Here is a 26,317-nt window from a genome sequence, read left to right as displayed (position 1 = left end):
TCACACTGCAAGATGGTGGGAGCGGAGAGAGCAGAGCACAGCACCTGTACAATAGGTAAGAGTTGGAACCAGCCCAAATGTCCATCATCGGATGAGTGAGTATGGAAAATGTGGTATATCTACACAATGGAACACTACTCTGCTATAAAAAAGAATGAAATACCGCCATTTGCAACAACATGGATAGACCTAGAGAGAATTATATTAAGTGAAACTAGTCAGGCACAGAAAGAAATATCACGTTCTCACTTATTTGTGGGAGCTAAAAGTAAATAAACAAATACACAAACAACCGGGGGGGGCGGGAAGAAGACACAACAATTACAATTCCTTGAAGTTGATATAACAAGCAAACAGAAAGGAGATTGTTGGGGGGGAGAGGGAGGAGGCAGGGAGGTTTCAATAATGGGCTACAATAATCAACCACATTGTATATTGACAAAATAAAATAAAATTAAAAAAAAAATTCTTTGCCAAATCCTTCATCATACTTTCACCCATATTATTTTTGTATTACAACTTTACCTTTCATGTTTTGGTATTTGATTTATCTTGGTAAACTTTTGTATACGTTATGATGTAAGGGTCCCACTTCATTCTTTTGCACGTGGTCATATAGTTGTGCAAGCACCAGTTTTTGAAAAGACTACATTTTATCCGCCCTGGGCCCCATTCTAGAAAACCAGTTGACCAAAAATATATTGTTTTATTTCTATGATATCAATTGTATGCTATTGATTTATGTCTACTCCTCTATCAGTACCATAGACTTTTTGTTTGTTTTGTATCTGGGAGCTACTAGGTTCTAAATCTTTGGCCTTGGTTTTACAACAGTGCATTCTAACCAACTGATCTAATTGGCAAGCCCCTATATTGTTTTGAAGAACACAATATGACCCACCAAAATTCACAGGGTGGAGCTTTAACCCCCAGTGAGTACTTGGAGGTAGGGCTTTGGGGAGGCAATTGGGTCTAGATGTGGTCATGAGGGGGAAGCAGCCATAATGACATTAATGCCCATATATAATAAGGAAGATAAATGAGATCACTTGCTCTCTCTTTCTGCAAGTATACACCAAGGAAAGGCATGTGAGGACTTACCCAGGAGGAAGGTCCTCAGCAAGTACCAGACAATGCTGACAGCCTGATCTCAGACTTCCAGACTCCAGAATTGTGAAAAAAAAGTCTGTCATTTGGATCTCCCAGCCTATTGTATTGTTATGGCAGTCCAAATTATGTAAGACACTTAGTAGTAAGTTTCCAAATTAGAAAATCTGAGTCCTCCTACTTTGTTTTTTTTCCCCCAAGATTCCTTTTGCTCTTCTGGGTTTTCTACCCTTCCATATAAGTATTTAAAACATCTTGCCAATTCCTACAAAGACACCAGTTTGGGATTCTGACACGAATTGCATCAAATCTGTAGGTGGAGTTTAAAAAGCCATTACAGGGAGTGTCAGCATCTCAACAATGTCAAGTCTTCTGTTCCATGAACATGGCAGGTTTCTCCATTTATTTAGATCTTCATTAATTCCATATACTAACGTTTTATAGTTTTCAGAGCATTTGTGTCGAGATTTATAAAAAAAATTCCACTGCACTATGTGTTCATGGGACTTTAAAAATATTTTTTAAAATTTAAAACGTTTCCATATTTGTAAAACTAATAGGGTTTCCATCCACTGTGCATTCACACCTGTCTTTGTCAGTATATGGACTAACTAAAGGCTTTTCCACATTTCTTACATTGAGCATTTTATCCAGTATGAATTTTTTCATGCCTTCGAAAGGAACAGTGAGCACTGAAGGCTTTACCACAGTGTTTACATTCATAAGGTTTCTCTCCACTATGAACTGTTTCATGTATTCGGAGGGATTTGGACCAACCGAAGGCTTTTCCACACTGTTTACATTCATAGCGTTTCTCTCCAGTGTGATTCCTTTCATGAATGTGAAGTGAACTGGAATACACAAACACTTTCCCACATAGCTTACACTTATAAGGTCCATCTCCAGTGTGCAGTACCATGTGTCTCTGAACACTTGCAAGAGAGATAAAGACTTTCCCACATTCCTTACACTCACAGTGTTTTCTTTCATTGTGAGTCCTTTCATGTGTTCGAAATGAACTGGAATACTTAAAGCCTTTCCCACATATATTACACTTATAAGGTCTATCTCCAGTGTGCACTATCATGTGTCTTTGAACATGTGCAAGAAACATGAAGGCTTTCCCACATTTCTTACATTCATAGGGTTTCTCTCCACTGTGAGTTCTTTCATGTTTTCGAAAGGAACTTAACCAATTGAAGGCTTTACCACATTTTTTACATTCATAGGGTCTTTCCCCATTGTGAGCCCTTTCGTGCTCTTGAAATGAGGTACGAGAGCCAAAGGCTTTCTCACATACCTTACATTTATAAGGTCCAACTCCAGTGTGTATCATCATATGTCTCTGAAGTGTTGCAAGAGAAATGAGCACTTTTCCACATTTCTTACACTCATAGGGTTTCTCTATAATGTGAGATCTTTCGTGTATTCGACATGAACTGGGCCACCTGAAGACCCTATCACACTGTTTACACGCATAGTGATTTTCTCCACTGTGAGCCCTTTCATGCATTCGCAATGAACTGGGGCAGAGAAAGGCTTTCCCACATACCTTACATTTGTAAGGTCTATCTCCAGTATGCACTATCATGTGTCTTCGTACCTGTGTGAGAGTAATAAAGGCTTTTCCACATTCCTTACATTTATAGGGTTTCTCTTCAGAGTGAGTTCTTTCATGTTTTTGAGCTGACCTGGAAATACTAAAGGCTTTCCCACATTCCTTACACTTGTAGGGTTTCTCACCAGTGTGAGTTCTTTCATGTCTTCGAATGGAACTGAGAAAACCAAAGGCTTTCCCACATTCCTTACACTCGTAGGGTTTCTCACCAGTGTGAGTTCTTTCATGTTTTCGAGCTGAACTGGAAACACTAAAGGCTTTCCCACATTCCTTACACTCATAGGGTTTCTCTCCAGTGTGAGTTCTTTCATGTCTTCGAATGGAACTGAGAAAACCAAAGGCTTTCCCACATTCCTTACATTCATAAGGTTTCTCTCCAGTGTGAGATCTTTTGTGTCTTCGTAAGGAACTGGAAAACCTGAAGGCTTTTCCACACTGTTTACATTCATAGGGTTTCTCTCCACTGTGCATTTTTTCATAACTTTGACATGAACTGGGACACTCAAAGCCTTTCCCACATACCTTACATTTATAAGGTCCATCTCCAATGCGCACTATCATGTGTCTTTGAATACCTGCAAGAGAAATGAAAGCTTTCCCACATTCCTTACATTCACTGGGTTTGTCTCCAGTGTGAGTCTTTTCCTGAATCCCACTGGAGTGGAGATAAATGAAGGCTTTCCTACACTGCTTCTGTTTATGTAACTGCTCTCCATATTCCTGATTCTCATACGATTTGCGTCCGCAGTGAGATGGGATGTGCCCGTTAAGGGGTGAACTACACATGTATACTTTCTCACATAGAATACATCCACATGGTTTTACTACAGAACTGTTCTTGTTCACATTAAGATTTGGAATCCAGCTGAACGTTTGTCCACAGTCACGACTTTCTTTAACTTTATCGAATTTCTCTACAATATGATTGCTGTAAAAAATGAGAAGCACATTATTTGTGGTTTATTAACATGTTTACATTTGTTATTGTGTATTAGACTTACATTTTCAACAGTATCAGGGAAAGTGTGGCTTTTCTGTCCTGCTTGAGGTGTTTGAAAGTCAATGGATTAAATGCTGTGCAAGAGGATTTGACCACAGCTATTAAACAAAACAGTAATATTGATATATGCCATTTCTTCATACTGAATGTTTAGGTCACATTTCAATATACACTTTTGGTAAACATTTTCTATAAATAAATAAAGTTAAAGTTGGGCTTTTCTTTCCATATTTTTTAGGTTTTACAACATATTAACATTCTCCAATGGGACACCGCTTTTTATTCTGAATACAAATTACCTTTGATTTCTGCAGTTATTTTTGTACTGATCTTCAATTTTCTGGTCTTCCCATTTTTTTCCTAAAATGTAGGACCACAAGAATCATTATAAATTGTCAGAAATTACAATACCAGAACAATATTAGATCCTATGTTCATGATGAGCTATGACCATTCATCATTTAATCACCAAAATATTTTCTTTCCACCTTCCAAATTGAGGAACACCATTGACAGGTAACAAACATGTTCTCTAATTGAGTAAGGGAAGGAATGTGGTCATTCTTACCTATAGAAACCAAGTTTATATAGATTTCCCCCATGACATCTCTGTAGAGTTTTTTCTGTGAATAATCCAGCAGAGCCCACTCCTCCAGGGTGAAGCTGACATCCACATCTTCAAAGGCCACTGAGTCCTAAAACATCCCACATGTTTAAAGGAGAAAGGGCAGGAAGACAATACAGGAATGTATAATCAATTCATAGACGTTTAGACACAATTCTGTAGTCTCCAAACATTTATTTTATGATAAATAATTACAGTTATAAGAACTCTAATTCTCTGTTCAAGATCACTTCCTCATAAATTGAACAGCACCATGAAAACACAAAACCCATCTCTACATTTTTACTGTGGGCACTACAAGTCTAACTGCACTCTAACAGCAGCACCCCATTCACCTGGTGATGACCCACATTTAAGACCATTATTTCTCGTGATAAAATCTGTTCCATTTCTTTCCTTACTACTGACCACACCATGCAGTGTTCCATGAGGCACGGGGTAAAACTTGGATGAAGTATCAATGAACACATACACCCTGAAGAAGTGGAAGCTTATTCTTCCATTCCCTTCCCCAAGCACGAGAGGAATGAGGACATGTGGCAATCCAATCTGTAACAAGGTCCAGCTGACTGTATATTCCTGAAGGACTCTAAGCCATTGGAAGTAATCAGACTCAGCTAAATGAGTGAAACTACTGCTCTACAAAACTATTAATTTTCATTTGTTTGCATAATATTTATCACAGACTCAGTGTTCCCTTTTTCTCACTGTCTCATCACTGGGCCATAAAGTAATCCGGGAGATTGAGCTCAGGCATGAGGAAGAAGCATGGCACTTCAGAGCTTCACAAATATCCCCCTACTCATGAGCATCAGGGAAGCTTTCTACCCATTTTCAGCATAAGAGGGTTCTTCAAAATGTTCATGAAAAATTCTTATTATCTTTCAGTTCCACAAACTTTTTGAAGTACCATCATATATATACTGAATTATCGAAAAGAACAGATGAAACAGAAACTGGCAGCCCCACAACAGTGTACCCTGGGTCTTGCTGAACTTGAAGAATGGGTTAACAGTTGCTATTTCCAAAAGATTTCACTGAGGTCTGTAAAGGTTTGACAGTGAATTTCCCCATGATTATAAAATATTTACAGAGTTAAGCAGTGTCTTCTTCCAGAAAAATAGAAAATCCTCCTTCTCCAATTTTGGGAACAAATGATTCCTGACCAGCCAATAGGCAACATTACATTGTACAATGTCAAAGCAACATAAAACAAGGGGAAAGATGGCACAAGTTCTTCAAAGGAACTCCCTGTCTGCATGATGCATTCTTTCAAAATATTTTTTCAATTCCATACATCTCCATAACAGACTTTATACAAGTCAACAAAAAGTACTTCTCCAAAGCTAATAGGAATAACAAATGTCTAGCAATAGTCAAAGTATCCCTAAGAGCAAGGTGAAAATTCACTGTATTCTATGGACAGTAATCAACTTATGATAAATTTTTATATAAAAGATAACACCACAACATTTAAAAAGTCATAGGCAATCTTTTTTTTTTATAAAAAGACAACAAACTAGAAAGAAAACATCTGCAATACATACAATATAAAAGGATTTATGTCCAGAGTAACAATGAATGAACACATGACTAAAAAGTGAAAAAGGAAAACATATTATACAGATATTGAAAGACTATATATTTTTTAAAAATCCCTCTCTTTGGTAGAGTAAATAGCCAACTTAGATATCAACTAGGTCCCAGTTCACACTGATCAGAAGGACAAAACTTAATAGATTAGACAATCCCAAGTTTGGATGTCCAGCAGGAACAAACAGTTATACACAAACCGAGGAAGAGTCGATCAATACACTTTCTATTACTATTTCCTGTAACAGTGAACTATGGCCCAGCAATTTTTATCTACTGTCCTTTATCATGCAATGGCATTTGCAGATTGTTAGAAAAACAACAGGACCAGTATTTTCCACAAGAGCAAAAAATAAACTTGGGAAAAGCCCAAACACCATAATCACTGGAAAGGAAATGTGAAATACACTAAGGTAAAGAAACCACTAAAGGTTTTCAATATAATTCCACTAATATTCATTTACTGAATGTTTAAAAGTGGAAATACTAAAAGAACACAATGTAGTGAAAATAAAACAATGGTAATGGTATTACGAATAACCAATCAGGACAATGGCTACCAAAGGGGCATGACAGACGTTGGTCAAGGATTAGAACATGAGTCTCCAAACACAGCCTAATACCCAGTTAGAAAGCTTGATGATGATTCTGAAGATGTTTTTATTGTAACTATTACTAAATCATACCACAAAACATTTTTTTCATTCTTTTGTGAATGTATTTCATGATAAAAAAATTAGAATAGACTCGCAAAATAACATCATTGGTATTTATTCATCAGCCTTGTAATGTGACAGCAAAAATTCGTAACCAGCCAAGTGTTTACTTAGAAAGAATTGGTTACATAAATGTACCATCTTATGCACCTTTTAAAAATGAAGGGTGGCATGGGTTGGTAGGAAAATATTTTTAAAATATATGAGTGGAACAATTAAGTGAAGTATATTACAATATATACACCATCTTACTGTTTCTGTCACTGTTACAGTCACCTGCAGAGAAAGATGGACCCCTCACCCAAGCGTTAGCTCAGATGTCAACACTGACAATGGGCTGGCCTGTGGCTCACTTGGGAGTGTGGTGCTGATAACACCAAGGCCACGGGTTCAGATCGCTATATAGGGATGGCTGGTTAGCTCACTTGGGAGAGCGTGGTGCTGACAACACCAAGTCAAGGGTTAAGATCCCCTTATCTGTCATCTTTAAAAAAAAAAAAAAAGAAAAACAATGACAATAAAACACACATACCAAGATAGTATGGAAGGTTTTATTACTTCTACAACGGAAGTCTCTAGGAAGAGCAGGGCCAGCCTCTCAAGCAGGTGCTAAAAGGCCTGAGAGAGCAGGTAAATGTGCTTGGCCTGGGCTTTCATCAAGTTTGGGTGGGAGGAAGTATGCAACTTCATGCACAAGGAAATGGGCTTAGGAGGACTGAATCCTTTATCAACAACAAAGAAGAGAGATGTCAGGCCTTTTGATCGATCTGTTCTGATGTGTATCATAAGGGGAAGAAAAAGAGTTGAGGACTTCAACACATGACAAAACACTAAAAAGTTGTATCAGGGACTTCCAGTTTCTGGTTTCGTTTGTAAGGAGCTTAGATGCCATCTTTCCCATTCTCAAAAAAAAAAGCAAACAAAAAATCTTAAAATCAAAATCTTCTTCAGATTATCAGAGAATTGAGGCCACAAGGCAAATGAATGACTGCAAAATTGGCATGAAAAGTAGTCATTGTGAATTATGCCCCAAATATTCTGTTCCTCTTAAAAAGGCCTGTCATCAAATCAATCTACTTCAACAGAATAAAATCACTAGGATTTTATCAGAGCCTAACTCACCTGTGGGAAAGGAAATACCCAACCTTAGTCCCCTCCAGACATCCTGCCCCACCTGGGGGATGGGGGGGGCGTAGAAGATTGAATTATGTCCCCCCAAAACTCACTGAAGCTTGACTTCTATCCTGCGTGTTTTATGTATTAGAAACTTAGCCACCACTGTGAGTGTTAAGAGGGTGGGAAATCCTATTATGGCAATTAAAGGGTAGAGCCTTGAAGAGGTGATTGGACTGTAGCACAGTCCTACAGTCCAATCACCTCTTCAAGGCTCCACCTTTTGACTGTGCAGTAGTGAACTGATTAAAAATGGTGGTGAAGGGCATGGTTCTGAGGGCTTTAAAAATAAGAGGAGAGTTTGTCTCTCTCTCTCTCTCTGCTCGCACCACCTTACAATGTGAAACCCCTGGGTCACTGTCACCATCACTGGATGGACTTTGGACTTCCCAGCCTCAGAAACTGTAAGCAATAAATTTCATTTTCTTTATAAACCACCCAGTCTCAGGTATTCTGTTATAGCAACACAAAAACAGACTAATACAGAAAATTGGTACCAGAGAAGTGGGGTGTTGCTATACAGATACCTGAAAATGTGGAAGCGGCTTTGGAACTGGGTGTTAGGCAAAGGTTGGAGGGGTTTGGAGGACTCAGAATAAAAACAAAAAGACAAGGGAAAGTTTGGAATGTCTCAGAGACTGATTACATGGTGGCGAGCAGAATGCTGATAGAAATACGGACTCTAAAGACCATTCTAAGGAGGTCTCAGATAGAAATAAGGAGGAGTTTATTGGAAATGGGGCAAAGATCACCCTGTTGTGAACTGGCAAGGAACTTGGCTGCATTCGGTCCATGCCCTAGGACTTTGTGGAAGGTGGAACTTAAGAGTTGTGAACCAAAGTGTTTAGTGGAAGAAATTTCTAAGCAGCAAAGCATTAAGGAAGCTGCATGGCTACTTGTAACAGCCTATGTTAAGTTATGGTAGAAAAGCCATGACATAAAGCCAGAATTTAAAAAGGAAGCAGAGTGTGAAGATTTGGAAAATTTGCAGTCTGGCCATGTGGTAGAGAAGCAGAGAGTATTTTCAGAAGGAAAATTCAATGGTACTAAAAAGATTAACATGAAAGAATGGGTTTACTAAGAGAAGGGGGAAAAGGCCCTGAAGGCATTGCAGAAAGCTCTGGGACCAACCCTTCCATTATGGGCCCAAAGACCTAGGGAGACAGAATTGTCTTGGGGAACAGGCTTGAGGAGCCTACCATGGGCTCACTGCCCAGGGCCACCTCGGGAAATTGCTTCCAGCTCCAGCACACTAGCTGCTTTGGCTACTCTGGCTGTGGGTAAATTAGTCCCAGGTGTGGCGGGACCCACAGCTTTGGAAAATACAAGCTAGAAGCCTTGGTGGTGCCCACGTGGTGTTAGGTCTGCAGGCTTGCAGAACGCCAGAGCTGTGGAGACTTGGGAGCTTCCACCTAGAGTTCAAAGGATGTACGGAAAATCCTGGGGGCCCAGGAAGAGATCTCTCGCAGGGGCAGAGTCACTGCAGACAACCTTTGCTAGAGCAATGCCGAGCAGAAACATGGGATTGGAGTTGCAGCAGAGAAACCCCATCAGCACCATGTCTAGTGGACTAGTCCCGTGAGAGTGGGACTGCCATGGAGACCCCAGACCTGTGGAGCTACCAGAGTGGAACGACAGCCTGGGAGAGGTGAAGTGTGGCCTGAGACCAGGAAAGCCATAGGAGCAGAGCTGCTCAAGGACTTGGGGACCCAACCCCCACACCAGCGTGCTGAGGATGTTGAGTATGGAGTCAAGGTACATGATTCACCAGCTTTGAGATTTAATGCCTACCCTGCTGGGTTTGGGACTTGTTTGGGACCTGTTACCCCTTTCTTTTGGCCTATTTCTCCCTTTTGGAATGGGAATATGTACCCTAAGTTTGTCCCACCATCGTATCTTGGAGGTAGATAACTTGTTCTGAATTTCACAGATGGGACTTTGAACTTTGGACTTTTGCGTTGAAACAAATTAAGACTTTGGGGATCAAATGAATGTATTTGTATGTGAAAAGGACAAGAGTTTTGGGGGTCAGGGGTGGAATGTAGTAGATTGAATTATGTCCCCCCAAAACTCATTGAAGCTTGAATTGTATCCCCCACGTTTTATGTATTAGAAACTTAGCCCCCACTGTGACTGTTAAGAGGGTGGGAAATCCTATTATGGTAATTGAAAGGAGGAGCCTTGAAGAGGTGATTGGATTGTGGGACCATGCAGTAGTGAATGGATTAAAAATGGTGGTCAAGAGCATGGTTCTGAGGGCTTTAAAAAGAAAAGAGTCTGTCTGTCTCTCTCTCTGTTCTCTCTGCTTCCACCACCTTACAATGTGAGATCCCTGGGTCACTGTCACCATCACCAAATGGACTTTGGACTTCCCAGCCTCAGAAATTGTAAGCAGGGCCGGCTCGTGGCTCACTTGGGAGAGCGTGGTGCTGATAACATCAAGGCCACAGGTTCAGATCCCTATATAGGGATGGCCGGTTAGCTCACTTGGGAGAGCGTGGTGCTGACAACACCAAGTCAAGGGTTAAGATCCCCTTACCGGTCATCTTTAAAAAAAAAAAAAAGAAAAGATAAACTGTAGGCAATAAATTTCATTTTCTTCATAAATCAGCCAAGTTCAAGTATTTTGTTATAAACAACACAAAACAGACTAATACAGGGGAGAAGGTGAGAAGCAACAGAAATGGTCATAGCTTTTTTCCCTCAGTTCTGACAACAAGGTGGTGTCTTGTCCAACACCACTTGTCCAATTCTCTAACTCCAAATAGGTGGTCAATTTACCTCTAATACTAACTGCCTAGAGTTAGCTCAGATGCCACAGGTTATTGGCTCAATCCTATAAGACTGCCCCACTTCAGATATGAACTAAAATAGGGTGCCCAGGTTACCCACATTTCTGCCTGACTGATTACAAATTCTGGGGTTCCCACAAGACATCTTCAAGACTGACAATTCATAGAACGACTCTCAGAACTCAAGAGAGGACTTTACTTAGTATTACCAGTTCATCACAAAAAAATACAACTCAGACACAACCAAATGGAACACATGCATAGGGCAAAGTACGGATGGGAGGGCACAGATCTTCCAAGGCCTTTTGAGTGTGTCACCCTCCAAACACCAAGGCAGAAAGAGTGAGAACCTTTCCATTTGGGGGTTTTATGGAGGTTTCATCAGTAAGGCATGATTAATTAAATCTCTAAATCCCTTCTCCCTCTACCATCCTCAGAGGCTGGAGGTTGAGGCTGAAAGTTCCAAGCCTCTAATCAAGGCTTTGTATTTCTGAGGATCAAACCCCCATTCTGAAGTTATCTAGGGACCCACCAAACATCTCATTAGTGCATCAATATGACTTCACCAATTGTTAACAAATATATTACAGTAATACAAGATATATAAAAAATAGGACAAACTGTGGAGACAGAGGGTTGATACAAGAAAACTGTACTTACTGATCAAATTCTCTGTAAAGCTAAAACTATTCTAAATAAAAATAAAGTTTATTAGGGGAAAAAACAGATGATGAAGATAGACTCAAAACAATTCACCCCTGAAGAATAATCATCAAAACATATCATCTTTCATTCCATTAATCTGACCTTTCTTTAGTAAACCATTATGGTACTCTATGAGGTCTGCAGGCTGAGAATGGGAAGGGAGGAGAAAGTTCCTTCCAATGCCTTATTTAGAGCCCAGCACTGCATATTATGAGAAGTGAAATTAGAGTTTTGGTTACCATCAGTACTACCTGAAACTCAAACATGGGTAAGGAGTATCCTTGCACTGTGGGCCTAGGATATGTAGAGACATGATTTACCCTGATTTATATGTTGGCTATTTGTGATGAAAGACAAATCCAGAGATTTTATACCATGAATGAGAAACTCTAACACAATCACCCCTAAACGTGCAGATGGGGCCAATTTGTAGCCAGTGCTAAGATGACTGCCTTATGTGTGGTCATCGTGCTGACCCTTGGATCTGTTTCTTTATCAGGAACGTCCCAATTAAGGAATGAAAAGCAGAAACTCACTACTGAGCTCCATCCTGTACACATGGGGCGATGTCATCCATGAAGTCTACAAACTCCCCACTGCAGCTCACTCAGTTCATCTGATGATGCTTTCGATCCTTCGCGGTCCTGTTTGATTTACACTGGGCCATATTAACTAATTTAACTGGAGATAAAGGCTCAGGAGATTTCATTTTATCAAGCCACTGTGCAAGTGCCAAAGATTTAATTCAAATTTATACAGCATATTTTTCTTTTGTTCCCTCACTCCCCCACTTGCATGCTTTGTTTTTTAGTCTAGGATACAATTCAGGGAGGAGAAAAGGACCTGTCTCTCGTCTACCCTAGTATCTATACATTTTACCCCCAAAGAGCCTTACATTAGCATCACCACAATTAGGAGCTTCCTCCATGGCAATTGTTGCTTTATAAGGTTGAAGAACTCTAGATTTATGTTATTTTTGAAATAATCCCTTTGCTGTGACACAGGGGTGCCTGGGTGTATACCCTAAAACCCTGAGAGTCAGGATCTCTATGGCGATAGAGGCACAAGCAGTGGCAGCAGCAGATGCACTTAAGGGTCCTGGTGAGCCCTGTGTTATTAGGACTGTGCACTCAGACCTCTATCTAACAGCTGCCTTCCCCTCTTTTCAAAATGACTGTTCTTTCACATACAATCTTTCCCTGCAGAACCTGTAGATCAGGCCCAAGCCCAGCTGTAGTCACAGCTTTATTCTAAAATACAGGGTTTCAGACCAAGACACATTACCCTGACCACTTCAATCCCATACTTCTCTCTCTTTTTTTTTTTTTGTCATTTTTTGTGACCGGTAAGGGGATTGCAACCCTTGGCTTGGTGTCGTCCGCACCACACTCAGCCAGTGAGCGCACCGGCCATCCCTATACAGGATCCGAACCCGCGGCGGGACAGCACTCCCAGTGCCGCACTCTCCCGGGTGAGCCATGGGGTTGGCCCCCATACTTCTCTTTCTAAATCCCAAGAAATGATGGCATGGCACACACAGGCTGAGAGAGTATGAAAGGCTTATTACTGATATAATTAAAGACTGGGGCCTGGGGAGGGAGCTGGGCATGTGGGAAATGGCTTGAGAGAACAAGGAACCCTGGGTTTTTACTGTGTTTGGGGCTGGGGCTCTGCTACAGTTCCTTGGGCAGCACCAGAGGACGGAGCCCCAGGCTTTCTCCAAAGCTGGTCCAGGGGTGGGCACAAGGGGAAGAAGGAAGGGAGAAACTTCAGCTCTCAGCAGTCAAACATCAAATGTAGAGTCTGACTACTCATTACAATAAGTAAGGCATGAAGGAAAAGTATACATTGCTTGTTCTGATATAAACAGTGACAAAATGCCCCCAAAATTCTCAAAAGTGGTTATGTGGGAGTGGTCACTCCAGCTCTGGAGTGGACCAGGATGTGCTGGCAGGGAGTTTTCTCAAGTCAGTCGTTGCTGTCTGGCAGAGTTTTTAAAACTTTCCCTTGCACTGTTTATTTTAAATTAACAGAAATTTATATACACAATGTTTTACTGTTTAATAGCCATTATTTTGAACTATTTCTGCTGTTTACAATTTAATTTAATTAGTTTCTTTTAATTTTTCTGCATAGGTAATCATTATAAAATGTCATCCCTTCCACAGAAGGATGAATAATGTTTGAAGCAGAAAAAAACTTATTAAAAACTTAACCTTTGAAGGGCCGGCCCATGGCTCACTAGGGAAGAGTGCGGTGCTGATAACACCAAGGCCACGGGTTCGGATCCCATATAGGGATGGCCAGTTGGCTCACTGGCTGAGCATGGTGCTGACAACACCACGTCAAGGGTTAAGATCCCCTTACCGGTCATCTTTAAAAAAAAAAAAAAAGCTTAACTTTTGAAATATCTTCTAACTAAATATCAAGTGGGATCATACCTTGTTCTTCCACTTTTTCTCACACTGTGGGATGTGTTTAGGCTTGCATAGCATATTAATATGAATTTGGGGCTTCCTCCTCATTTATTAAATGTATTAAGGTTTTCACAAATTTGCATTAGCTTTTAGTATTTCTCCACAGAATAATTAAAACAGAAATTAAAATACTTAGGAATAGTAAAACCTCTAATTTTCAAATTCTCTATAGAATGCACACAATAAACTCAGCTAAACAGAAAAATGCGCTGGAGAACTTAAATAACCCATCTCATATCCTGATTTTTCCTAAAAAAATTGTTTGGTTCCAGAATTTTTACCTACTCACATCATCTCTCTCAATAAAGACATATTTTCACCCAGAACATCTTACATATACAGAAAAGGAAAAAAAAAATTACTAAGTGTTTAGGAAAACTAGGTTAGAGGGCACCAATAGTCAAATAAGAAATCAAAAGAAACGCAAATATTTGAATCTCCCCCAGCAAGCACCCCGCTTCATCACAGTTCATAAAAAATAGCCACGTTCTGAGGTTAAACACATTCCCAAGCTTGGAGTCCAGATTGTCATCCTTGAAACATAACCCCTAAAGTGGTCAGTTCATGGTAATGGAGGGGAGGGGACCTGAGCAGCTACAGGAATGTACCTGGGAGCTTCACACACCCTCCTCGGCTTTCAGTCAGTGGCCACAAGCATCTGCCCCCCAGTAAGTGCCTTTGGACCACCACTGATATTTTAAATAACACAAACCAGTGTTTGAATAATACAGCAAAATCACTCAAGCCAGACCCTCATAAAAATTGTAGAACAATTTTCTCATAGTCTAACGCAACAAGAAAACCCAAAAGTGTCTATTTCTTTCAGAAAATGAAGATTCAGCTAATTATTATATCCATGTCAAAAACAAATTCACCAGATTTGAAAACTTCGAAGTTTTGCAGGTCAAAGTGCTGTTTATCCATTTGAAATAATGCAAAACAAAACAACAGACCTGAGAAACGTACTAGATATGCTCAAGAGGAGCAAAAATATAAAAAAAGACAACAAATGGAAGGTATACGTGGACTTTTTTTTTTCCTTCTGAAATTCATATCTTTCTTGCCTCTTTGGAAATATTTTCTACTATCTTTCAAGCTCTATTAACTTCCACTTATTAAAAAACTGAGGTTCAACTACGTGAGTAAATCGTTTCAAGGTGACAAACCCAGGGAGGGAGGGGCAGTGCTGACCAGAAACTGTGCTGAAAGGACAATCACCCAGGAAAGGTTCCAAAGAGAAACTCACAACCCAAAGGAGTTCCCACAGAATGTCTGTGCCCAGGAAAGACACTGGGAGAAGAAGCACAAGCATTTTAGACAAAACAGATCCAGGTGGTTATTCTCTGCTTCTCTCTCATGTAAAATATCCCCCCCCCCCCACACACACATATAAATCTTTTTTTAAAAACCATCCATGGTTCTGTGGAAAAATTATAATAAAAATACTGCATGTGTTTGACTTGTACAACGAAGGACGAATAGTTGATCAAATTGTAATAAACTGGAGGGGAATGTTGGCGTTTTGGAAACCGGAGAGGGAACTGGAAATATGGAGATTTATTGTCTGCCCAAGGAACAGCTAGTCTTGGGTGACAGGGTCGTGCATGTGAGACCCTCCCCTTTCCACAGTTTTGGAAAACTCGGGAGAGTACCGGTCATCCGGCAAGAAAGAAGGGACAGGGGACCCCATGGACCACAGCTCCTCCCCCGCAGAAGCCCCACAGCCCGAGTCGGGGTGTCCCCTGAGGACCCCGCCGTCACCGCACACTCTGGGGACACGCGGAGCTGCCCAGAGAGGGCTCCGGGCCGGGCCGAGGTCGCCGCCGCAGGGACGTGACAGGACGCCCGGGGTCCCGGCCGCCAGCCCCGCCCCACCCTGCGGCCGGAGGGGACCGAGGGCCGCGCTGCGCCGGCGGCGGACTCGGGGCTGCAGACTCCGGGGCTGAGCGCGGGGAGGCCCGGGTCCCGCGGCCACGGCCGGCTCTGGCCGGTTCCAACCGGGCCCGCTCCCCGCCTCAGGACGCCCGCCCGACACTCACCATTTCCCGGCTTCCGGTATCCCCGCGTCCTCCCTACGGCTCCCGCGGGCAGAGCAGGGCATAAGCACATAGATGCTGGAGCAGAACCGCCGGACACGTCACAGATCAGCAAGACGAGCTGAGGCACCGGAATAAATAGCGTCATCCACGCACCTTCGTGGTGTTAATCCCCACCCCTTCCGGCTTCGTTTGATTGGACAGTTCCTATGGTCCCACCCCCTTGGGCCTGAGTGACAGATTGCCAGAAATCAGTTAGCTGGGCGTCCACCACCCTCTCCTCCCCCACTGTCTTTGTTCCCAGGCCGGAATGGACAGGGGTGCAGGGAATTCAAAGTTCAGTTTCCACGTGGAGCGACTCCCTTGTGCAGAGGAAGAGGGACCCCAGGCCAGGCCAGACTGGAACAGGAGGGTCGCCTGTTCTCCAGGCATCAAGGGCTTGGCACGAGGCTGGGAGGCCACTCATAATGTTAAGGGACGCCCCAACCCCTACTGACCTTAACATATGCATTCTGCTTCTGTACAAGTCGCTTGCTAAAATAAATGGGGGAATAAACAGAGTAGCATGGCCAACGCCATTTTAGGCGGCTCTGCCATTTTAGCCTGAAAAGCCCCTATGGGGAATCCAGGGTGGGGAGGGGCTATAGGGCTACCCACAAAATTAGCTTATGTACCGCTGGCTTGCTTGCATTGGCTAGATTGTGTCAGGTGCGAAAAATTCCTGCCTAGCTAAAAATAAAAGCTGCGAGAGGTTTCAACTCGGGGCTGCCGCACTTTGATTGGCCTGCGTAGCACTGGCTGCCAGAAATAAACTTTTCCCTTTCCTATCACCCGGTTCTCGTGTGCAAACTTCTTTTACCCGTCGGACGTTGGCCATAACATTTGGATGGAACTGTGGTCACACACACTTAAAAGCAATGTCACCATATGTAATAAGCAGTCAGCCTCCGTTTTGATCTTTGACTTTTCGGGCTTCCACCCATCCCCTGCCTCACCTCCACACATGTGGCACTTTGGTTCTGGGGAAGGTTGAAACCCACAGTCCTAGCCTTGGCTCAGAAAGCTTCTCAGACCAAGTACCACCTATAAGAGGTGTTCGATAAAATTGAAAGGTGTACATTTTACACTAGAAGTGTATTTATTTCAGATCAGTCTTTGTGTCCTTTGAGAACTTTGAAATGTGGAAGGTTGTGATATCTCTAAGGCAACTGAATTTCTATTCTCATTCATATATATAAGAAAACCAATAACAGGTTATATAAATTTGGAATGAGCCAGGAAACTCTTAGCACTGTCAAATTGGATCAAAACTCCTAATACATTCACTTATTCTGTTAAAAAATATATATATAAAAGGCTGTTGTTTTGGACTCAATTCCTGTAGTAGGCTCTAAAATACCACACTTAAAAATCAAAATGGAGTCACTTACATTGTGGTCTGACCTTCTCAAAAGTCAGGAGAAGGGCTGGCCCGTGGCTCACTTGGGAGAGTGTGGTGCTGATAACAAGGCCACAGGTTCAGATCCCTATGTAGGGATGGCCCGTTAGCTCACTTGGGAGAGCGTGGTTCTGAAAACACCAAGTCAAGGGTTAAGATCCTCTTACTGGCCATCTTTTTTTTAAAAAAAAAAGGTCAGGAGAGAGAACAGGCAGTTTCCCCGAACAAGCCAGTTCAAGTCTTCAACAGGTATGATAATGAAGTTCCCTCTGCTGTAATCCTTACACTGAAGAGATAGCCTGAAGTAACCTGAAGTTAACTAATCAGTTATTTTCCTATTGTTCTGTCTCCTTGTTCCAGCCTTACAAGAAAAGTAACTTTAAAATGATCAGTCTGCTTTTTGTTCTCTGTTTCTGCTTTCTTTAGCCTTTTTCTGTCTAGGATGCCTTTATTATGTGTAATAAACCTTGGAGCACTTTCTGGCTCTGTCAGATGGTGTTTCTTGGGTTGATTTTCCCAGTGAACTTTATACAATTATTTATGCCTAGACAGCCTTAATTTCAGACCACAATTTGAACCGGTTTATTAAGATATGCAGATACTATACAATGCACTTCTTTTTTTTTTGGCTGAATGCCAGTACAGGGATGGAACCCTGGACCCTGGTGTTATTAGCACCAAATTCTAACTATCTGAGTTAACTGATTAGCCCTAATCCACCCATTTGAAGTGTACAATCCCAACATTTTTAGTATATTCACAGATATGAGGGTACTTCAAAAAGTTCATGGAAAGATTTGTATTATCTTTAAATTCTACTTTTCCATGAACTTTTCTTTCTTTCTTTTTTTTAAAAGATGACCGATAAGGGGATCTCAACCCTTGGCTTGGTGTTGTCAGCACCACACTCAGCCAGTGAGTTAACCGGCCATCCCTATATAGGATCCGAACCCGTGGCCTTGGTGTTATCAGCACCACACTCTCCCGAGTGAGCCACGGGCCGGCCCATTCCATGAACTTTTCGAAGTACCCTCGTACATGCCATTATCACCACAACTTTTATCACCTCAAAAAGAAACTTCTGTGTAAAGGGTCCTAACATTAATAAAGTGCATGTATTTCACAGGGCCTTAACCTTTAGCTTAGTAGGGCTACAGCCCTTAGATTAGAAGGACCACAGTCCTTAGATTAGACTGTAGCTTAGTAGGATCTTTATCTTAGTAGGACCACAGTCCTTAGCTGTTAGAAGGGCCAAAGCCCTTTAGTTTAGGCTGTAGCATAGTAGGACCACAGTCTTTAGTTTCAGCAAAGCCAAAGCCTTGTAGTTTGAGGAATAACCTAACCTTTTAGTATTGCACATAGAAATGCTAAGCTTGGGAAAAAACAAACTTTCACAGGACTAAAAAGTCTCTGGTATGGATATGAGAATTGTAACACAGCATAAGTGCTTGTTCTATGGGCAGATGGCCTTGGTGCAGCTAAACCTAACTATGGGAAAATATGTGTACTGAAAGCTTCAAGGCTACTCTGCCAATTAGCAGCTGGTTCCACATTTCACCTTCAACTGCTTCTCTAAGTTTCCTAGGGAACTAAGGGTTGCCATAATGATTATCTCATGGGTTCTTTTGTATGTCACATAGCTTAGTTTTATTACTCCTTTGATGGTAATTGCTTAAACTATTTTTAAGTTGCACCTGCTTTAATGAAAATTATGTAGCCAGTTTGTTTATGGTTTCACTTTGACTGATTAACCACCTGTGTTCTTTTCTGTAACTTTCTTGGCTGGAAAATAGAAAACTGAGAGAAAACCTAGTTTGAGATTATTTCCTAGGAACACTTCTTGCTTGAAGAAGTCATTCCTTGGATTTAACCCCTTCTGAACCTCTCACTGCTCTGGAGAAATGGGCTTTGAGTAATCCTTTGCGTCTCCATCTCCGTCACCCCAAGGTAGAGATGACACTTCTATACTCTTTATTTACCACTCCCCTAAGTGAGCATAGAATCAAGGTTATGATTAACTCGACATGAACACAATTGTGTCCTTCCACAATGTCAACTTTTATTGAATCACACACACTCAATTCAGCTATGAGCTATGCAGAGTTCACCTGAAGCTATTTCCAGAATATCTGTTTCATTTAGAAGCCTAACATGGCATACAAAGATCTCAACAAATAGGAATCAAAAACATTAACACTTCAAACAAGGGAAAATCAAGTAATAATAAGAAAGGACATCAGAAGGTGCAAACTCAGTCATTCAAGGTGAAGCAGCAGTCTACGGCAAGAGGTTAACAAGCCAGTTCCGGTCCCTGGTCTTGCTCAGCTGGGGGTCTGGACAGTCCACATTTTGCAAGGCAGGGTCTTCGGAGGAGCCTACTTACGTTCAAGGACTATGCTGCATGAATCAGTGCAGAAGAGCAATGACGGTCTGTGAGTCCAAACAAGAGCTGACCATGTGTTAAAGCAGAAGCAATTTCTCTATATACATGCAGTTTGTAGCTTATCTTAATGTTACCAAGACCCCAAAGGTCCATTTTCTCACCACTCAATAGCCAATAACTGAAAGACAAGAGTTAGTGTAAGGAAAGGTAGCCTTTAATCGGGAAGCCTGGGGAAATGGTGGACTCATATCTCAGAGACCATCTCCACTTTTCCCAGACTTGCCAAAGGGTTTTACAGGAACAGGTGGTAGGGGGCTGATTCATGGAGATCTAAGCAGGGACGTGCAGACATAATCATAAAATTGCAGATAACATCAAAGAACTTCTCAGGTGGGAGCTGATTCACGGTGACCATCCTGCATGAAGTCAAGTCATGGATTCAGTTCCTGTTAACCTCAAAAAAATCTAGTTAGCAAGCTAGTAAAGAATGGCCACCTGGGTTAATAATTTCTTCTATAATTATTCTGTGTACAGTGTGAGCAAGAATCATGTTCTAGCAGTCATGTGAACAGGAATCATTGTGTTCTAAGGTCCAGCTGCAAGCTCTGTGGTTCGGGTTACAAGAGTAAGAAAAAAAAAAACCTTTAAATTTAGAAGTTTAATAAAATAGAGTCACTTCTGTTCAGGCTGTTACATTTATGCCAGAAGTTGTTAAGTTTCATGGATTTGCACAGGCAAGCAAGCCTGTTCAGTGACTCCTCATTTGCCGTTTCACGTAAACACTTTTAAACTTACAAACATCAAAATGAAGTTGCAAACTTGTAAAAAACAAAATGGAGTTACTTAGGCTACATTGGTCTTGCCCAATCCCCCCCCCGCCCATTCTCCCACCTTCATCCCCCAAACTTTGGCCCTAGGTAAGCAGTAACCTACTTTCTGTCTCTACAGATTTCCCTATTCTAGACTTTCATATTTATGGAATCATTTCACATGTGGTATTTGTGACTGGATTCTTTAACTTAGTATAGGTTTTACAAAAGACACGCATGTTGTAGCATTTTCAAGCTAAAAAAAAAAAAAAAAAAATCAGGGGAGAATATCCCCTAACATGATGCGTTTATTCAGGAGTTTGCAAAAAGGATTATAATCAGGGATGCACACTGTGTTGAGCCACAGATGCGCCGGAAGAGGGAGAGCAAGGGGAAGTCTTTATTTGGCAAAAAGGAGATCATATAAGCTGCTTGGAAGTGAATTTCATTAGTTCTGGAGGCTCAAAGCTGGATTCAGAGTTGGCACCGTTCACTGGTGGAGATGCCAGTACTGTGAAGTGTTCTCTCATGAGCATCTTATCTGAATTGCTGCAGCCTCGAAGGTGTGTCTTGTGCAGTTATTTTAGAAAGTTTTTGAGACGGTCTTTATCCTCAGACATGGAAGGATGGATTCTCCTTCTTCCTCCTTCTCAGCTTAGGTTTTTTATTTGTTTGTTTGTTTTAGGGGTCCGACAAGGGTGATTTCATCCTGATATCTCCAATTTTCACCTTTCCCCCTTCTGATCAATATCTTTCTCCAAAACCATGGCTGATCAATCAGGCGGGTTTTAAGTGTCTCTCAGCATTGGGATGTACCTGTCATGGTTAGTTGTCCTTGTCTCATGTCAAGAGGAGGTGATCAGTGGCTGGAAGTTAATGTCAAAATCCTTTTCCCCACATTCAAGCAACAAGGAGGCTATCAGGAGAAGCTCTCAGGCTTAGTCTGTCTGGATTTTATTGTTTGATTTTGTCTGTCCCATTGGCAATGGCTATCATTTTAAGACACTGGGGGCAAATGATTCTCTTAAGGGCTATATTTTTGTGAAGACTTCATAGACAACAAATTTAAAATGGAAAATACAGAGTAAAAAGAAGAGCCATATAACAAGTCCAGTTCGCATGATTGGCTTAAGCCATGAACCTAGACCTAAAGGCAGTCAAATAAACAAATCGAATAACCATGTGGGGAATGGGTGAGATTTGTTGTAGCCATATGGCTTATTCTCTTATTATTTGTAACTATGTCTCAACTTCCCCACTGGAGTTTCTTCAAGTACAGCAACATGGCAGATGCCTCCTTGCTCAGCTAATAGATAATCAAGGGCAATTCTGTTATCAAAACTACTCTGGCAAGAGAGGCTAATGAGTGCTTCTGTGCAGCAATGGCCTTTGTAGTGGAGTCTGCAGGGGAATGCTTCAACCCAATGATAGATAAAGACTAGATAACATAGATAAACATAGACAAAAACTAAAATTGGGCTGGCTAGTTCAATTGGTTAGAGCATAGCCTTGTAACACCAATGTCAAGGGTTCCATTCCCATGTCAGCCACTAAAACATATTTGTATTCATGTGATGGATGTAGCTGGATGAAATCCATCTGCCACACCTCAAATGTCTCATTAAGGAGGTGAAAATGGCCAGAGGCTCTGTGCACTGGCATTCTAGGATTGAATTTAGAACAGAGGCAGGCCAGGTAAGAAATTTTAGCAGGTTTATTGATGTTAACCCGTATTGTTAACCAGTATTGTTTCATAAAAGTGATAACCATTTCTGTAGCTCAGTGACTTAAATCATGTACAGTAGTTAGAGGAAATGTCCAGGAGTCTGGCAGGACAGGCCTTTTATTTGGCCCAAACCAGAGCTCTTGTCTGTTCCTAAACTAGCAGCCACTAATTTTCCAAATTTGTTTTTGGGCTTCTGGTGCTTGATTTTGCTGGGAAAATGCAAAATTAATTTTCAGTAGCTCGTTTTGCCTTTAAAACAGAACCTGCTTATTGTATCAGCTTTACTGATAATCAACTGCTCACACTCCTGCTTTTGTAAACGTGTTTGCTTGTCGCAATGGCTACTGCACTGGCTACATGAATGCTGAGAAAATGAAAATTACTACTGCACTAGCAACATGAATGCTGAGAAAACAAAACCAAAGAACACAGAAGAGTCCACCTATATAAACCCTGTAAAACTTAAGCTCAGGGCTCAGATCTTCGAGTGCTAGCTCATCTGGGCCTGCTGGCATAATAAAATACCTGACTCTCCAACCCTCTAAGTACCAGCTATTTCTCTGTCGAGTCCATTCCATAGCATGCATCTTTAATAGTTGGGTTTTTGTTTATTAGTTAGTTTCTTTGTTTTTTTTGTTTGTTTGTTTTGGTGGCTGGCCAGTAAGGGGATCTGAGCCCTTGACCTTGGCGCTAGAACACCATGCTCTAACCAAGTGAGCTAACCAGCCACACCAGTAGTTGTTTTAACATCGTCTCTTAGAAACTTTTGTAGCTGGGCCATGACAGAATTGATCAGTCGGAACTGCAAAGGCAGCATTCTTTCTTGCATTATCAGCAAAGTGATTTCCTCTAGCTTCCATAGAGTCCGGTTTTGAATGGCTATGGACTTTGACAATGGCTGGGGACTTTGACAATAGTAACTGCACCTCCCTATAGGACAGCTGCTACATCCAGCCTACTTGACAGGCCCCCATACCCAGCATGGACTGTGCAGATAGGCCACTGTGACTACCTCTCAGTCACAGCATGACCTCCAGCAACTGGTGCCTGCTTGCTTTAAAGTCACCAATTAGAACTCCCCATGGGAAAAGAAAAAATGAAAAAAGAAAACAAAGAAAAAAAAAAAACCTCCCCATGGGAAACCTGTTTGGATAAAGCTCTGGACACAATGAAGGCAGTGTGCTAACCCACAGGTTCCTTTCTCTCTCTCCCTACCTGCCCTCTGTGGCTTTCCTGTGTAGCCTTAAGGCATGCCAGGACCTCGAAGTAATAAAAGTCTTTATTTCCATCCTGTTTCTCTCCTAATCATTAGAGAGGTGCTGTCTATATTAAAGATCCTAAATCAAAACACCGTCATTTCTCAATGTGTCTAATCTTGTCTTTCACATTTAGATCTACAGTAAGTTAATTTCTTGGCATAGATGGGAATCCAATGCATTTTTCCCAATTAGACAATAATTTGTCCCTGCCCACATATCAAATTGTACCTCATTTTGCTCAGCTCTGCCATGCCTCCTGTATTAGTCTATTCCATTGCTTATAACAAAATACCTGATACTGAGTGATTTACAAAGAAAATGAAATTTATTGCTTAGTTTCTGAGGCTGGGAAGTCCACAGTCCATCTGGTGGTGGCAACAGTGACCCAGGGGTCTCACATTGCAAGATGATGGAAGCAGAGAGAGCAGAGAGAAAGACAGACTCTCCTCTTCTTTTAAAGCCCTCAGAACCATGCCCCTGACCACACCATTTTTAATCCATTCACTACTGCATGGTCCTACAATCCAATCACCTTTAAAGCCCCACCTTTCAATGACCATAACAGGATTTCCCACCCTCTTAACAGTCACAGTGGGGGCTAAGTTTCCAATACATAAAACTTGGGGGACATAATTGAAGCTTCAGGGAGTTTTGGGGGGACATAATTCAATCCAGTACAACATGTTTCTCAGAAAGAGTTTACAGTTTTCAAATAACTTGTAGAGTAACAAATGTTATTGTCCTTTTCATTTACTGATGATATATTAAAATATATCCTATTGCAATTATGGGTCAGATCAACTTTATAATTTTTCCAAGTTATTTGTTCAAAATTTTACATGAATATTACCTTGGGCATACAACTTCAGGCATTTTTAAATTTTTTGTTTGTTTGAATTTATGGTGGCTGGCTGGTACAGCGAACTTCAGGAATGTTTTGCTTTGTGTAAATTTTACTTTTCTTGCTTGTATAGCTACAATTTCTATCTTGATCGTAATTTCTTGTTCACGCCTAATACCAAAATTTAAATCATGCTGTTGTAAGTACCCTCTTGCCAAAGACCACCAGGATCACAAGCCTGTTGTTAAAGAGGGTGTTAAATTTTTTATAATGAACATTTTACATTAGCGAAAAGCAGTGAATAGCCACTTGAGACTAAATTGTACAAACTTCATGAGCCTAATGATAAGAGTTATGTTGAGCATCTGTTCAAGTGCTTATTGGCCATTCATATGTCTTTATGAACAAATGTCTACTCCAGTCCTTTACCTCATTTTTATTTTTAATTGTAGTAAAAAAACAAAAAAGTAAAAATTTACCATCTTTGCCATTTTTAAGTGCACAATTCAGTAGTGTTAACTATACTCACCTTGCTATGCAACTGATCTCCAGGTTTTTTCATCCTGCAAAACTGACACTCTATAGCCACTGAACAACAGCTCCCCATTTCTCCCTCTTCCCAGCATTTGAATTTATGATTTGCAAAAGGCAACCCCTAATCTGTACGTGGTAATAGAACAAGAGTTCAAAACCACTATGGGAATGGAAGCCCTCCAATCACAAGTTAATAGTTTAGCTTCCGTTGCTGGCTGGTTAGCTCAGTTGGTTAGAGCTTGTAACACCAAGTTCAGGGGTTCGGATCCCCATACTGGTCAGAGACCAAAAAAAAAAAGTTTGGCCTCCGCTGTACGGAAATCGCTGTGCCTTGAATACATTGACTGCCCAGGAAAGAAGAGTGTGCAATCATTGGTGAAAAATACTCCCGCGTGAATCAGACCAGATAAACTGCGTCTAATTTATGCCCTTTCAAAGAGAAGAGGGCTGGCCGGTTAGCTCAGTTGGTTAGAGCGCGGTGTTGATGACACCGAAGTCAAGGGTTTTGGATCCCTTACTGGCCAGCCGCCAAATAATAGTAATAATAAAACAGTAAAGTAAAGCTACATTTGGGCCGGCCTGTGGCTCACTCGGGAGAGTGCGGTGCTGATAACACCAAGGCCACGGGTTCGGATCCTATATAGGAAAAAAAAAAACCTATATTTAAAAAATAAAATAAAGATAAACACTCTCCTTAAGGTAAATGAGGCACAACCCTTTTATTTGTAATGAGCTATTCCCACGGTTGAAAGAATGGTTTAACAGGTTATGAAGAAATGAGTTTAGATTTGTTCTTTTCTTTTTATCTATTCTTTTTCCAACCTGTGTTCCCCCCACCCCACCTTGCACCACGCCAGATCATCAATCTCTGGGACCTGAACCGGACGAGAAACAACAACCCAGTTAAAAACAGTTGCATTTATATCATGGGACCCGTCAGACCTGCCGCCTGACCCTCCACAAGTCATCCTGCCGTCCCATTCTCCAGATTGCACCCTCCCCCGACACGGTCCATACTTCAAGAAGTCATCTGGGGCCTGCCCGTGGCTCACTTGGGAGAGCGTGGTGCTGACAACACCAAGCCAAGGGTTAAGATCCCCTTACCGGTCATCTTTAAAAAAAAAAAGCAGCAGCAGCTTATCTGGCTTTGTGTCGGCTGCTGCTGGGTCTGGCAGGGAGTGGACTGTGGGTGCCAGCGCGCCGGCTCAGCCTCTCCCTCTCGTCCAAGGCCCTCCCCTTCTCATCTCAGCTCCGCCTCGAGCCCCCTCCTCTCCTTCTGGCCTAAGTGACCCCCGGCCCAGCCCTCCTCCCCGGCCTCAGCTCTGCCTTTGTCGTCCTCCACGCTCGACACAGCCGCTCCCCGCTCAGCCTGACGTCCATCCTTTTTGCGGTTCAGTCGCGGCTTTTCTAGGCTCAGCCCCGCCCCGCCCACCTCCGAGCTCCGCCCCCTCGGCTCTGCCCCGCCCACCTTTCTGACCTCAGCCC

General features: G+C 41.8%; 1 protein-coding gene across 1 annotated transcript; it reads right to left on the bottom strand.

Moving 5' to 3' along the window:
- Positions 1-1,753: 1,753 nt before the first annotated feature.
- On the bottom strand, positions 1,754-15,960 carry LOC134388719 (zinc finger protein 709-like). Its single transcript, XM_063111980.1, has 6 exons — positions 15,846-15,960; positions 4,294-4,420; positions 4,025-4,085; positions 3,343-3,653; positions 2,480-3,267; positions 1,754-2,398 (listed from the first exon to the last, which is right to left on the bottom strand). The coding sequence occupies exons 1-6, from the start codon at positions 15,846-15,848 to the stop codon at positions 1,754-1,756; spliced, it is 1,935 nt and encodes a 644-aa protein (XP_062968050.1). The 5' UTR covers positions 15,849-15,960.
- Between the last annotated feature and the right edge of the window lie 10,357 nt (positions 15,961-26,317).

Source organism: Cynocephalus volans, chromosome 10 (assembly GCF_027409185.1).
Source record: "Cynocephalus volans isolate mCynVol1 chromosome 10, mCynVol1.pri, whole genome shotgun sequence".
Taxonomy (NCBI): domain Eukaryota; kingdom Metazoa; phylum Chordata; class Mammalia; order Dermoptera; family Cynocephalidae; genus Cynocephalus; species Cynocephalus volans.
This window is presented reverse-complemented; position numbering and strand designations above follow the sequence as displayed.

Bases quoted from the DNA above. Each gene is read 5' to 3' on its own strand.
- LOC134388719 (XM_063111980.1), bottom strand. The intron at 4,086-4,293 runs GTAAGAATGACC...CCTACATTTTAG, and splicing joins TATAAACTTGGTTTCTATAG to GAAAAAAATGGGAAGACCAG. The intron at 3,654-4,024 runs GTAATTTGTATT...CATTTTTTACAG, and splicing joins AATAACTGCAGAAATCAAAG to CAATCATATTGTAGAGAAAT.